Consider the following 16,028-nt stretch of genomic DNA (forward strand, 5'->3'; position numbering starts at 1 on the left):
AATATCGAATTAATTGGAGATCCCCTCTCAATAGCACTCATTTCATGAGAATAAAGAACTAGCTGTGTTGCACAAAAACAAAATTTTCTGAATCTGTGCTGACTATTTATCAATAGATAGTTTTCTTTGAGATATTTATTTGTGGCTCTGAACACAATAAGAGACACAGTGTTAAGAAATCCACTGTTTATTCAGTCATCGTGTGAAAGTGTAAACATAAGTAGACAATACAGATACTGGACACACATCAACACACATCATTGCCAGTACACAGCAATATAAAGAGCATTTGCCCACCAGGGACCACTAGCTATCAGCTGCAGGCAGTTGAAGTGCCAGACTGCATCAGCGGCCTGTGGTGGGGCTCTGGAGTAGCCAAACCCCGCAGTGCGCAAACTGTCTGGTGTGCACTGTGGTAGTGGCACTGAGGGTGTAGTAATGTGCAGGTTACTACACCCTCTCCTTCCCTGGGGGTTTGGGAGGAGGGAAGAGCAACTAGATGCCTGTGCCTCCACAATGTGCTGATAGTTGAGACATCCATAATGTCTGAAGCAGTTTTCCTGGGCTTGCACAGTTCTGGGACTGTGTTAACCAGTGAGCAATGACGGAAGTGGAGGTAGCATGAACCTGCACCTTCCTCCCCCTCCAGAAAAGCAGGCACACTACCCCAACACCCTGTAGGCAGAGGCAGAACAGTGGCATACTCATCTCCAGGTGCTGTGTGCTGGGGAGTCACAGTGTCTGGAGGAAGGACAGGCGGTGCCAACAGGAAGGTGGCAAGTACCAGCATCAGTGTGGATGGTGGCTGCATCAGTGTGGCAGCATTTGTGTTGATTCAGAAGATGCCTGTCAGTGTGGGAGGTGCTGCACTAGTGCAGGAGGTGCCTGGAGGTCCCCGCATCAGTGCAGGAGGTGCCTGAATTGGGATGGGAGGTGCCTGTGTCAGTACAGGAGGCTCCTAGGTCTGGGTAGGAAGTGCCTGCATTGTTGCAGGAGCTACCTGCATCGGTGCAGGAGGTGCCTACATCTGTATAAGAGGTGCCTGTGTAGGTGCAGGAGGCACCTGGAGGCGCACACGTCAGTGCAGGTGGTGCGTGTGTGTGTGTGTGTGTGTGTGTGTGTGTGTGTGTGTGTGTGGTAGGAGGTGCCTGTATCTTTGCAGGAAGCTGTGGGTTCAGGTAGGAGGCACCCGCATTGGTGCAAGAGGTGCCTGCATAGGTGCAGGAGTTACCCACTTTCATGCAGGCAACACCTGTGGGCACGCCAAAGAAGCCTCCTTGCTCCCTCCCTTCAAAAGAAGGAATTGGGTTTATTGAGAGACCGAACTGTGCCATCTGCCTGGGGGGTGGTCCTCTGGCTGGAGGGTGGACTGGCATGGCGTGGTCAGCATACTGCCCACAACGAACTGTGATGCCAGTGGATGCAATTACTGGAGGAATGATCTTGAAAGGAATGAGCCAAAAATTGAGCTCCAGTGTCCAAAATCACTGTACAAGCTAGGCCTGTGACAAAAAATGTTTGACAGTGCCGTGACAATCACTTCTGCTACTGTAGATCAGCAGCAAACAACATAGAAAACTTGAAAACAGTGTCAACAACCAAAAAATGCCTAAGGAAGGTCCAGCAAAGTCAATATGGATTCTGTTGCACAGTAGTATGGATGTCAGCCAAGGGGAAAAAACAGTGTGCATAACCACTTGTTGATTTGAACACTTGCAGAAGTCTGCAAAATGGCATTCCACGTCGCAATCAGGTGTTTAAGTGCTGAGTCTGCAGCTACTGGAGATGCAGTCCTAGAGCTGGTGAACATCAGTATTCTGTTTTTCTTTTGCGTCAAGGTGAAAACACAGTATCTTATGATGAGCAAACCACAGATCGGACAGCCTGGGTAGCCAAGACAATACGTTCGTATTAGTGTGCCACAGTGTAGGGCAGAGAGACAAAGAATATGTTGCAATAACAGAAAATCTGAAAGTAACGAAAGTGTTAACCAAAACAAATTCTCACTATGAGGATAATTAACAACCAAACAGGTGCTAGGACAGATAGGATAGGCTACAGTGTTGGAAGCCGTGGTGGCTCTAAAATTACCAAGAGTGAGAATATGTTGTTTAGTGTAGCTTGTCAGGCAGTGTTGACAGGAGCCGACATTTGGGAGCACAGCCATGCATACAACTGAAAGTAGAAGGGCGGAATAGCTGCTGCAGTATACACAACTAGCTCTCTCATGTCGCACAAAGCCAGTGGGGCATGACAGAAGTGCCGCACAGTGCCCTCGTTGCTGCCAACTGGGTTGTCCGTTGCGGCAAGGTTTCCTGGTGTGAATGGCAGCAACTTCCTCTTCAGCTGGCGGGCTTGTTGACGACAACTGTGGCATCCCCTCCCACTTCGATTCGATGTCTCACTCCATGGAAAATGGCATTGTAGGACAGATCCCGACAGTAAAGGATGCGCTGATAAAATAATTCATCAAATGTGAGGCAGGGGATTGCATCCCTGATCACAGAGTCTGCATAGAAGTCGGTGGAAACTGTAGGTAGAAAATGACACAGAGACTGATGTGGCTGCTTGTGGCACGGGCAAAAATTACAGGTGAGCAGCAGTGACGCGGGTGCACACGCAATGATAAGAAGACGACAAACTACACGTGACAACAAAGGAAAGTGAAGATTGCCCCTGCCAAGGGGCTAATCGACACGACAACAAAGAGACGGGGCCTGTTCCGTTCCAGAAAAGGGGGCCGAGTGGCACAAAAGCTAAGAAGGATCAGGATGGGAAAAGGAGTTGGACATGGGGCATATGGTGGTGTTAGGAGACTGAAAAGACTGTTTCCAGTCACCAGTGGAGGTTTTATTTTGCCAAAAGCGAATGCCTAAGGGATACACTAAACTCGAACTCAATACGGCAACAGGAGGCTGCCGCTGTTAAATTTAGAAGCATTACGCCCCGAAAGGGAGGAACTAGTGGACACATCCCGTCAGAGACCCAGCTGGCAGATGAGAGAGCATTCTCACCAACCCATCCAGTGTGCCCCATGTGATTGGCCCCCAGCCCTCCTATGGGTGGGCAGAGGGTGCTTCAGTGGGCGTCCCTCTGTCAGCGGTACTCGACACTGTGTCCATAGTCAGTGGTGCTACTGGGGGTCGATGTTCATGTGGGCCGAATGTGGGTGTTACACAAAATATTCAGTACTGTGCTGGCTCAGACTCAGCCACTGTCTTACCAGAGATGCAGTACCTTATGTCACGTGAAAGACAATTAAAATGAAAAATTTGAAAACCCATTTTTCCTCTGAATAAAACTGCTCACCATGCACATTTCTTCCCCCTTCTGAGAGAGCCATTTTATGGATTCCAAAAATGATTTACAAATTATAAAACTGAATGCAAATTTAAATGGCTCCCACAGAAAGTCCTGCCTACATTTATGGTAATATGGGCCCTTAGAAATATCGGGGGGATTGAATTATAGCAAATCGTTTAAAAGGGGCATAGTTTACGAATCGTATAATTCATTAAACTGATTTGGTTTTGACATTTGTGAAAGTCATGTGTAGTATGGCTACATAAACTCTTTACAAAATTTTAAAAAATTACAGAGAAATGCCCTTGAATTGGGTCTTGAAGTGGGCTCGATGACGCGATGCCATCATTGTGAGGGTGGTGTCAGGAGGTCGACTGTTGTCAGAGCCGGTGGATGGCATGAGAGTGTGGTCAAGGCGGTGAATGAGACAGTGGCTGAGCAGCACACTACAGGGTTCTGGGGCTGCGATGTAGGGCTGCAGTCAAAACCGGCAGGGCTTGTGCTACTGTAGGGGGTCGACAGGCTCAGTGAGTAAGCCTCACAGATTATGGGCAATTGTAATACTCGAGGACAGGGCTCACTCAGTGAAAAACCCTCGGAAGAATTCAGGGTGTAGGGCCATTTAAAAAGGAGCTGTAGCACAATTATTATTGACATAAATGCCATGGAATGGTCTTTGTTTGACAAAGAAAGGCCATGTCTGTGATTCCAGTTTACAAAAATGTATAATCATCTACATTTCTTAATAAAAATTGTCAGATAACCCTCGTGCCTGATATGCACAACTTTTAATGTTCAAATACAAAATTCTTTGATACACAATTATTCACTATAGTGACTCTGTGTGACCCTGTGCCAAGACACAAAATTTGACCATTTAAAGGCAACATCAGCGTAACAACACAAACCACTATTTTGTAAATCCTAACATAAAGGAGGGCCATGCCTGAAGCGTGCCAAAGGAGGGCCATGCCTGAAGCGTGCCAAAGGAGGGCCATGCCTGAAGCGTGCCAAAGGAGGGCCGTGCCTGAAGCGTGCCAAAGGAGGGCCGTGCCTGAAGCGTGCCAAAGGAGGGCCGTGCCTGAAGCGTGCCAAAGGAGGGCCGTGCCTGAAGCGTGCCAAAGGAGGGCCGTGCCTGAAGCGTGCCTAGATATTAACAATGATGTTCGCCTGATGGCTACTGCTCGGGTACTGGTTGAGGTCATGGCTTAAAACATTCATGATAGCCAGGGGTATACGAGATCCGTACAATGAGGCAAACAAGGATTAGAGGTAGAGGGACAGTTGTAGCACTGGGAATAATCCCTCAGTGTGTGTTATCTTTGTCGTTCTGTTCAGTGACATACACTATTACATGATCGAGAGTGATTTGTGCATGTTCTTTAGCTAATAATTTGTAACTGAATCTAAAAATCATGTCTTAGAATTGTTGGGTAACCCTGGCAAGCTTTCTAGCCATGTTAAAACAGTAGGTACAGTACTTCAGCTAGCAGTACATAAACGGTTTATAACTAGAATTGTGGGAGTAAGTTAAATGAGCAGAAAGCTTAACTTTGGGGATAACTGTGTCACAAGAAGAAACGTTAAACAACAATCCATTGTTAGCTATAACAACCCGATAGGTCTGAGACTTGAGTGTAGACTAATACCAGATCTAAACTACTGAGATAGGCTGTGGCACAAAGTGCAACAAACTATTTCAGACAGGGCGAACCAGTGTTCGAGTAGTGTAAGGGCAGTAAAATGGCAAATAGGGGTTTTAGTCTCTTCTAGTAATAGAGCGATTTCACAATTCCTTATCCCAGTAATTAAGTCATTTATAGAACACGTGATAATTAATGTTGGTACAAGACCGAAAGTCATTAAGAGATATCACTGCTTGTGTTTGATCATCTTTACTAATGACTAGGACATCCTGGGTTTGCCAGAGGATGTGTTTGCAAGAATATGAGGGCTATTCAGAAAGTAGGGATCGAATCCATCTAACGCCGCTAGGCGCACAACGATCGTGTATGTTGTGGTATATGCATGCTCGGCAGCTCAGTCAGCATCCATCGGTGACAGCAGGAACGTCTCTGCGTGTCTGGTTTTTTCGATATTCAAATTTGAAATGTGCGCTGCCATCGAAAATCCTGCTAGTTGTGAGGTGCGATCTGTGATACAGTTTTTGTTGGCAAAAAACCTAAAACCTACAGAAATTTATCGTGAACTGTGCGAAATGTGCGAAAACAACATAATGAGAGAATGTTATGTCTGGAAATGGTGCATTCAGTTTAAAAATGGCCAAACCAACGTTCGTGATGAAGAGAAGAGTGGACGCCCGAGTTTTGTGACTGACGGTCTTGTCGCTAAAGTTGATGAAACGATTCGTGAAAACCATCGCTTCACAATAACAGAGTTTTCGCTTTCTTTTCCACAAGTTTCACAGACTTTGTTGTTTGAAATTGTCACTCAAAAGCTAAGCTACCACAAGTGTTGTGTTAAAGTCTCAGGCGGCAGAATTTTATGTTGAAGGTCTTTCAAAGCTTGTCCACCACTATGATAAGTGCCTCAATGTGTTTGGTGACTATGTGGAAAAGTGACTTAGTTTTTTTTAATGCCAAAACGTTCCGTACTTTCTGAATAGCCCTCGTATTTCAACAGGTAATAAGTGAGGCCTAAGGTTTTGTTGTAAACTTATATGAATAATAGCGTGCAGTGTAGTAGCATGTAATTGGGTTGCGTGGGTGTTATACGATAGAATTTGTAGTGCCTTAGTTACTTCTGGGGTAGCTGATGGTCTTGATTTGGGTTTCTTGAGCGACAATCGGCATCTTGGTGTTTTCTTCCAGTCTTGTACACTATGGTAATGTCATACTCTTGAAGACGTAGTGCCCGCCTGGCGAGTCGTCCTGTTGGATCCTTTAGACCCATCAACCAACAAAGTGAATGATGGTTTGTAACAACTGTGAATGACCTTCCATATAGATACTGTCGAAATTTGTACATGTACCAGATCACAGCAAGACATTCTCTTTCTGTAGTTGAGTAGTTTCTCTCGGCTTTTGTAAGTGTCCTAAAAGCATACGCTATAACCTTCTCTTTTCCATCCGAAATTTGAACCAGAACAGCACCAATCCCATACCCACTGGCATCTGTATGTAGTTCTGTAGGTGCTCTCTCATCATACAGACCAAGTACAGAGTCAGTCGTCAGAGCTTTTCGCAGCACATCGAAAGAATCTTGTTGAGCACCACCCCAGATAAATTTGGCATCAGCTTTTATCAACTGTTCGAGTGGCCTGGCTTTTATACAAAAGTCTTTGATAAAACGATGGTAATAAGAACATCATCTGAGGAAGCTTCTCACATCTCTAATACGTTAGGAAACTCCGTTATAGATCTCACCTTTTCTGGGTTTGGCTGCACACCTTCGTTTGACACAAGGTGTCCAAGTATTTTGATTTCTTTTGCTCCAAAGAGACACTTTCTTGGATTAAGTTTCAGTCTGCCTTGTTGGAGACACTTAAGAACGGTCCTCAGTCTTTTTATGTGTTAATCAAATGTCTCTGAGAATACATTACACAAACCGAACGGTGTTACCTTAAACTCATACAGGCTCTCAGGGCTGATGAATGCAGTTTTCTCATGATCAGCTTCATCTACTCTGATTTGCCAGTATCCTGAGTACATATCCATGGTTGAGAAAAACTTAGTCCCCTTCAGACAATCTAGTGTATCATCAATTCGTGGAAGAGAGTAAACGTCCTTTTTAGTTATCCTATTAAGCTTCCTGTAATCAACACAAAAGCACCAGCTGCCATCCTTCTTCCTGACGAGAACCACTGGTGATGACCATGGGCTCTACGAAGGCTGAATGATGTCATTCTTCATCATTTTATCTTCCTCGTCATGAATTATTTGACATTCCGTTGCTGACACACGGTATGTTCTCTGGCTTATTGATTGATGGTATCCGGTGCTAATCCAGTGCTTCTCCATTGACTTGTCTAATTTGCTCTCCACCTGTGGATTGAAGCATTCAGAGAATTCTTGAAGAATGGCAAGTAGCTTCTTCTGTTGTTCCTTAGTAAGATCTGGTGATAGTCAAGCTAGAAGATCTTGTCTCGTGTTGGTAGCCCACAGACTCGGCATGAGAAGTTTCTATGATGCTCAGCTGTTCGGCAATTAACGGCTCAGCGTTTGCTACACACATGCACCTTGGAAGGATCTACGATTCTCAGAGACAGTTAACTATCCACAATTCACCGAATCCGTTCTTAAATGTGACGACAGAGGCTGGGATGACCAAGTTATTCTTCAGTGGTATGCTTCTCTTCCATTCCACTACAAGATCCATGTGTTGATGCATGGCATGACACATGACAGGTAACTTTCTAGAGCTGACTGCAGGAATGATCACTTCATCCAGCACACAGTCTCCACACACTCGGATGCGCATCTTCCTGTCCACAATATCTCATCTCGTCTAGCATAATCTTTGAGCGACCACAATCCATAATTGCCTGAGAAACTTTCATAAAGTCCCATCCAAGAATGACGTCATGACTACAGTCTTGTAAGACGATGAATTCTAAGGGCTGTGCATGGCCACTTATACCAACACGAATGACAAATCTTCCTGTAGGTTTTACATATTTCCCACTATCTGTCTTCAGCAGAGATGTTTTGTTGTCGACAAATACGGTTTTCTGCAACTGGCGACAGTACTTCTACGAAATGACTGAATATGATGCTCCAGAGTCCACAAGAGCTTGGGCTGGTCAGCCATTCCATGAGGATATCGACCTAGTTTCCTATCATTTTTGTAGTGATCAGTGGCAGAGGATTTTTCTTTTCGGCGGCCTCACCTCCAAGGAAGGTCGCACCCTTTAGTTTTCCAGGTTGCAGTGGCTAGGTGATCGGCTGGAGCTTCTAAATGGTGGTTGAGACCTCGATCGACGAATTGGGGAGCATCCTCTCCAGCGAATGGCATGCGGCGATGGTGACCTACATTGTCCTGCACCCACATCTTCTTGTTCATCTCCATCATCCCGGTCTGCTGTCTTCGGGCGCGGACGTCATCAAATATCTGCCGCCTTTCTTGACAATAGCGCACCACATGTCCCAGTCGTCCCCAGTGGAAACATACTGGTTGGTTATCCTGGGTCCTCCAGACGTCAGTCTTCCGTGGTGCCCAAACAGGTTCCTCATGTGGCATTGTAGGAACGTAACTTCACCTGGGTCTCAACTTTTTAAAATGGAAGTGAAGGACGAGAGATTGGGTTCAATGTCTGTTCCACTTCCTCCCTTATGACCTCTTGAAGCATCTTGGTTGTTTGCTTGCCGTGCAATCCAGGTGCCTTCTGAACTTCCTCTCTCACTATCTGATGAAGAACACTTGTGAAATCAGTTCCTTCCTCCATCACAGACATCGATACGGTGTTTGGAAGCCGTTCAAACTTCTTATGTGTAATTCTTTTTTGATGCATTGTCTCAATATACTGGCATCATTTTATGAATTCGTCTGCTGTCGAAACCTCCTTTAGGAGTAGAGCTTGATACATGTCCTCAGCAACACCCTTCATGAAATGAAATGTTCAACCTCATCTTCCTCCTTCATTCTAGGATCCTCTATTTTACACAGCTCCAAGACGTCTTGAATGTAGGATGATGTAGTTTCTCCTGGACGCTATGCCCTGTACTTTAATTTATCTTCAGCCTTGCACTTTTGTCATTGTGTGTCGCCGAAATACTTGCACAGTTCCACCTGGAATACTTCCCAGCTTGTGAACTTCTCCTCGTTGTTCTCATACCATTGCTTGGCAGTGGCCTCCAAGTAGAAAAATACGTTAGCCAAACACATAGTGTCATCCCATTTGTTAAATTTGGCTATTCACTCATATACCTTCAGCCACTTGTTTGGATCTTGACCATCATCACCAGAGAACCCGGAGGATGTCTCACGTGGTGGCACTGTGGTAGATTGCGATCTGTTGAATATGGCTCGAACTCGGATTTCTCGCCACATAAATAGTGGCTCTGTCGTGACCTGATGGGAGCCACTGTGTTGTCAATAATGTGTGCCATCACAAGTTCCAGTACCCAGCATCTCCACCTGAATAATGTTATGTAGAAGAAGGTGTAATTAGATGAATGACGAACACTAACTTCACTTAATGAAGGTTTATTCAGCACTTGGCCATACAAGAGCGCAGAGCAAACTGCCTGCTTCCAGAACACATACGGTATACGTACAATTACAGAACATTCCAGTACAACGATTCTTGACATGTGTGGATACTTCCAGAATCTACTCGAACCGAACATAGAAATTAAAATTTTATACTTCAGGTGAGTTTTGAACTCATGACCCTCCATGCAACAGTCTAGTATAATAACCACTACACCACAGCTACTCAGCTTCTTCTGTCTTTGGACTTCTGGAGGATTTCACTTTTTTAAACATTTTTTCCCTCACCTTTTTTGGCTTTTTAAATTCTAGTCCCAATTTTGGGTTTGACTTCCACTTTGCAAATTTTACAGAAGTGCTGTTTGGGAAAGGATACCTTACGGTGGTACATTAACTCTCCACTGTGTGCTGTTATCTTTTGCACCTACCAATCAAGTGGATCTACCTCTGCACCAAAATCCAGCACAGTAGCCAGTCCATTGTGGTGGGGTTGTCATGAACCCTCTCAGTGGTAGCCCAGTGACTACGCAGGGTTCGCACTTCAGATGCCTGAGCTGTAACCTCCCCATGTCAGCCAAGGAGTAGGTGCCTGTCCACTTCGGGGTACCAGGACTCTGGGAAATGGCTACTGTGCTAGGTGGTCTTTGCCTTGGCAGGGTGGCGTCCACGTGTAGAGCCTCTGATTGGAGTGTGTGGCATAGGGCCGGATGATCCACAATGAAACGGATCAAACTTAATGGTGGCTGTGCCAACACAGCCGTGATGGCCGTGCCGACACAGCCATCTCGTCAGTCAAGAATAGTGATTTTAATGCAGAAGTTTACAATCCTATGGCATTTCCGTCTTTGCCTCAAGCCGAGAGCCGGGTAAGCAGAATTGGAAGTGGACAGTTTGCTGAGTTCTTGGTTTGTGCCCAAAGTGACGGTGAATCTTTTGCAATGACAAAGCCACTTTTTCTCATTGAAAATTCCAAAGAACAGTTTGGATAGCTTGCGGCAATAGAAAAAACGAGAAATGGATCTTTGTCGATCAAAACATCGCACTCCAACTGATCGTGGGCACTTCGGGCCTGTGTGAAGTTGAGAGATACACCAGTCACTATTTCTCCTCATAACAAGCTCAATAAAATTCGGGGTCTTGTCTTACATTGAGACCTAATGCTACAAACTGACAAAGAGCTGCATAGTAATCTGGTGTGGTGTAGAGTCCGTTTTGCTTGCCGCATCCAGAAGGGACCCAAGGATAATAAGAGTGGACAATGGAGCTTTTATCCTAGTCTTCGACAGCAACATTTTACCTAAGAAAGTTAGGGTCACAGTTTATAGGTGTGATGTCATGCCTTATTTTCCTCCTCCGATGAGATTTTTAGAGTGCCAAGGGTTTGGACACATGTCCTCACACTGTTCTAATGAGGCTATCTGTAGGGCTTGTGAACGGGCATCTGATGAGGGCAGCCCTTGTGGCCAATCCCCTCAATGTGTCAACTGTCCGGAACCGCAATCTTTTCATTCACCGCAATGCTAAGTGTTCAAGAGGGAGCAGAAAATTTAAGAATATAAAACACTTGACTGCATGTCTTATCAAGACACAAAGAAAAAGTTTGAAAGACTTCATCTGACTGATATGGTCTCAAATTTTGTGACTGTTGTGTCACTGTCCATACCTCACAAGATTACAAGGTCTTGCACAACACCTCCTGGCCCTGGTCATATTCCAGGACATGCCGTACAGTTGGGAGAAGGAATGTTGGCTCCCTCGCCCCCTACACCTATAACACTAGCAGTTCCACCACCATTGGTGTGGCCAGAGATGCCTGGTCATCCTCTGGCATTGTCAGGGACAAGGACACGGGTCAAGGTGACCCCCATCCCCCTCTCCAGACAAGAACCAGCAGCAACAGGCTGTGGACCGATGAAAACTATGGTCCTCTTCGCTCCCAGAAGATAAAATGGGGAAATCCTTGCAGAAATCGAAGTCTCACAAGGGTAAGAAGGATAAGCAGAAAGATAAACTACTTTCTAAGGTTTCAGATGTTCCACTCCCCAACCCTGGAGAGTTAGAGCCTATGCACACTGATGATGGATCACGCAGTCAGGTGGACCACAACCTGGTAGTGAAGTAATCACTCCCATCTCTTCCATTTGCCACTTTCTCAGACCTGACTCCAATGCTCCTTCAATGGAACTGTAATGGCTACTGTCACCATCTGATGCAACTCTGTTATTTATCAGATACTTACTCTGTATTGGCATAGCACTTTAGGAAACACGGTTTACGGCAGCCCAACTCTGTGCTCTGAACAACTGCGAACCATACTGTACCAATCCTGTTAATGTCGAGAGAGTATCTGGTGGGGTCTGTACTCTCATATGCTGTGATATTTTCAGTGAGTAGGTGCCCCCTTACCACTGCACTAGAGGCCGTGGCCATTAGTGTCTACTGTCAGTTGGGATGACAATATGTAATGTTTATTTACCCCCATATGGACCTTTCAATTATCATGAGCTGCTAGTGCATTACATGCTGTCTATTGGACTTATTTACAACCGTCTTGTGATACTTGGCTATTTTGTGGACATTAATTTGGACTTTATTCCTTTCAGTTTACGTTTGGGTTCCACACCAACGCATCTATTTCATTAATGCGATGCTGTCTTTATTCGAGTCGTGTTGTGACTTCTGTGTGGAAACCAAGAGCGCGGTTCGTAGTCGTGTACCTCTCATTCAATACACTGTCAGTGTTCTGTAGCACTAACATTTGAATTATTAAGTAAATCTCCAGAGTGCATTAATGGTCAAGAGGCCTTCAGAAGTCTTTATTTCTGTTTAGATCAAGAAGAGTCAGGCTCTGTTATATACTTTGATGTATTTGACCATAATTGGTGTTGAATAATACCTGTGTTGTTGAGGGAGCAGACTTAAAACATACAAAATGAGGTGTAGATGGAATCGTGCTTGCTCCTGTGTCGAGAAAGAGGTGTGTGATAAAATGCACGTCTCTTACTGCATGTGAGGCAAGTGTAGGTGCACAGCAACTGGGTACGGAAGAACTAAGTGCACCTTCAGATGTGGGAATCAGACTAGGAGGGGGTTGTGGGAGTGAATAAAGTTGAACAATTCAGAACTGCACTAAAATTACAGTATATCAACCCCTTCACTTTGCACAGTGGAGCACCTGCAAATACATATCTGCATGTGCAGTGAACTTGAATCTCCTAACAAAGTGAACTTGGTTGCCAGAAAATGAACTGATGCAGTAGTTTGCAGTGCAAAAGTGTGATGTAGAGGGTCTGTACAAGGCCTGTTCAGAAAACAACCTAACTTTTAGTATTCAGCTTATAGATGTTTAAACCATGTCTCCTTCAGAACACTCCTGTTTTCTATTCACACTCTTAGCCTAGTAGAATTTCTACTTTATCATGCACTCCTGGAAAGCTTACGCTGGACTGTCCTTCAGTGCCCATCACAGATGTTTCTTAATGTCATGAGTGGTGTCAAAACTGTATCTCTTCAGCACTGATTTTAATTTTTCAAACTGGAAAAAGTCACTTGGAGTGAGATTTAGTCAATTTGAGTGTATAGGGGAAGACAGTCATCTGATTTCTGATACTGAACTCACATGTAAACAAATCTGAGTGGGGAAGCACATTATGGTGAAGTAAATAAAATTGTTTTGCCAGAACTGTGGACTCTTTTTGCTAATTTTGTCGAGCAACCTTTTAAAAATGCTTACATAGTAATGATAGGTGACTGACTGGGGAAAAAAAATTGAAATGCATAATTCCATTAACCCCCCCCCCCCCCCCAAAAATAAGAAAACAGTAATAAACACTATAAGCATCACTCAGTCATTATATTTAGGCTGTTGCATTTTCTTTGATGTGGAGATCTTTCGCCAACCCGCACTGATGACTGAACTACTCTCTCGATGCTGTAGCAGCAACCCCACACTCTTCTCCTTTGATGACCCTATACAAAAATGTTTTACCATTGTCAGTCTGTTCGATGCATTCCTTGAAAGTATCACTCAATGTTTCTTCTGCTCTGCAGTCATCAACTGCGAACGTTCACTGCAACTCATTCACAGTTCACATTTTTTTACTTAAAATCCAATAACATGAACAGATTGAGATTTCAGGTTCTCTGACAGGTAGAAGATGGTATATGTTTGCCAGATCCTTGGTTTTGTGAATGCAAGTGGCACCAGTCTAAGTCTTGGCTTTCCTGGTTGAGGGTCATCTTTGAGTTATTATTTGAGAGAACCGTACTTAAAGATTGTGGTCAACCTAGATGATCATCACTGTAAGCTTACTTCAGAAGTTCAAATGTTACTGAAAATGTTTGCTTCACTTTTTCACAAAATTTCTTGTTGCATTGCTAGATTTGTAAATGAAACATTACAAGAATAACAACAAACACTCTACCATATTTTACTCAAATAGCAATAGTTTGTAAACTCAAATAGCAATAGAGACATCAACAGTGTGGTTTCTTGGGCTACTGCGATGGATGCTACCACCGGCAGATTTCTAGGACATGTAATTCCTCCACAAAAAAATTTTGGTATTTTCAACAAATCTTTTATGCTTATATAGTTACTAAAAACCATTGTCATTTTGATTTCATTGAATCATTTCGCAGTCCAGTAGCCAAATTTTGCTTATTTTCCACACATTAGTCATCAATGTGAAATTTCATTAGTGCCACTGATAATCTTATCAGTTAACTTGCCCCAAAATAAATATTTGTGCCAGTTTGAGTACAAAACTGTAGTTATTTGAAAGAAAATATCTTAGTTGGAAATAGATAACATAAACAGTCGCTTAAAACATGTTTGCAGACCAGCCAGTATTATGACATAATGTATCCTGCATGGGCGTTTTGGGAAGGTGGACCAGCAATACACTTGTATCCAAGAGGCCTAGGAAGATGGGATCTTCATCGGGAATCTTTGGTGAAAGCTGCTGCTAAATGGCCTTGGGAAAAGAAGAAACCAATTGGCTTCTTTCGTGGTTCACGAACTAGCCACGAAAGAGATGAGTTAATTATGTTATCACGTGAACGTCCTGATTTAGTAGATGCACAGTATACAAAAAATCAAGCTTGGAAGTCAGAAGCTGTAAGTATTTTTCTTTATTTCTAACATATAATTTGTGTTTTCAGTATCTTGCACATGTTTCCTTTGGCTCCATTGTAAGAGTGTAGCGGCAGGAAAGTTATGTTGGGTTGCATATAATAATCTTTCCTCAGCGCTAAAAATGTCTGAAACACATTTGATTAAAACATTTCAGAAATGTGAACCATAACAAAAAAGTCAGACAACAGAAAAAGCATATTTTATTTACCCATTATTAGATTACAAAAGGAAACAAACATTACAAGAATTTTATGTTCCATTGAGCCTGCAGCGTAATACATCAGTGTAAGACATAATGAGCATTCATTTTCATTATCATAAGAATTGGACAGAGCATTGTCAGCCATTTTAATGATGAGTAAAACAAGAAAATTTTTCAAGACGAAGAATCAAACATTGATTTTCTGCTTGTTATGAGCTAGCACATTAGTCATTAGGCTAGACTGAATCAAGTGCTCATTGTCACTGAGTGTTCCCTCTTAGGTAAATTAGCACAGAACAAGAATTTTGTGAACTAATAACTTCAGTCTTGGGTTATCAGACAGGTTGTAAACCACAGTTCCTTGCAGTAGGCTACTCCCACATAAGGTAGCTTCTGCAGATATTAGACGAGGATATTTCTGAGTGACAGCAAGGTTTGAGCTCAAATTCCATGTATAAATTTTACCAGAGTTGTTAGTCACTCTGTACGAGATTTAGTAGTGTAATTATGAAAAGGTGAAAGAAGTTCTGCTACAAGAATGTTTTTTTGAAGGGTTGACATTTGATTTCTTGATTTTTTTCCTTCGGGTCTTCTGAATTTTCTGACCCAGAGCTCCTCTTTAAAGGAATGAATTAACTTTTGCATGATTACCAGAATAAAGACCTTTTTTTTTAAGGGGAGGGGGCTCAAAAACAAGATTTGCAGTAGTATTTCATTTGTTTATTAACTTTTGGAGGGGGGGGGGAAGTTGCTTATAATGACATCAAATTTGAACGGAATAATATTGAAGAGGGGCAAAACGTTATTTTGGGGGGGGGGGGGGGGGGGGGGGGACCGTAAATGCACTGTAAGCATCATAATGTGAATGGGTTCTGGCTACAAGTGACAGATGAATCGCAATACAGTGGCTAAGGTGTGAGTTGCACACTAAACCAAACGTATTGTACAGGTGTGCATGACTGCACAACTAAGGTACATGTTGGAGGGTACCCTGTACCACTATGTGTCATTTCCGTTCCTGGTCCACTCGCAAATAGAGCAAGGGAAAAACAACTGTCTATATGCCTTCATATGAGCCCCAATTGCTTGTATCGTACCATTGTGGTGCTTATGCACAGTGTATGTTGGCACCAGTAGAATCATTTGGCAGTCAGCTTCAAATGCCAGTTCTCTAAATTTTCTCAATAGTGTTTCTCGAAAAGAACGTCGCCTTTT

The 16,028-nt window shown here is 43.6% G+C and overlaps 1 protein-coding gene across 1 annotated transcript in view; it reads left to right on the top strand.

Annotated features, from left to right (window-relative positions):
* The window catches only part of LOC126469911 (O-glucosyltransferase rumi homolog), a 134,472-nt gene that overhangs the window by 48,700 nt on the left and 69,744 nt on the right, over nucleotides 1–16,028 (top strand). The window contains exon 4 of the mRNA XM_050097275.1: nucleotides 14,315–14,593. Within this exon, the coding sequence (XP_049953232.1) occupies nucleotides 14,315–14,593 (279 nt within the window). The remainder of the gene's footprint in view (nucleotides 1–14,314; nucleotides 14,594–16,028) is intronic.

Source organism: Schistocerca serialis, chromosome 3 (genome assembly GCF_023864345.2).
Source record: "Schistocerca serialis cubense isolate TAMUIC-IGC-003099 chromosome 3, iqSchSeri2.2, whole genome shotgun sequence".
In the NCBI taxonomy this organism is placed as follows: domain Eukaryota; kingdom Metazoa; phylum Arthropoda; class Insecta; order Orthoptera; family Acrididae; genus Schistocerca; species Schistocerca serialis.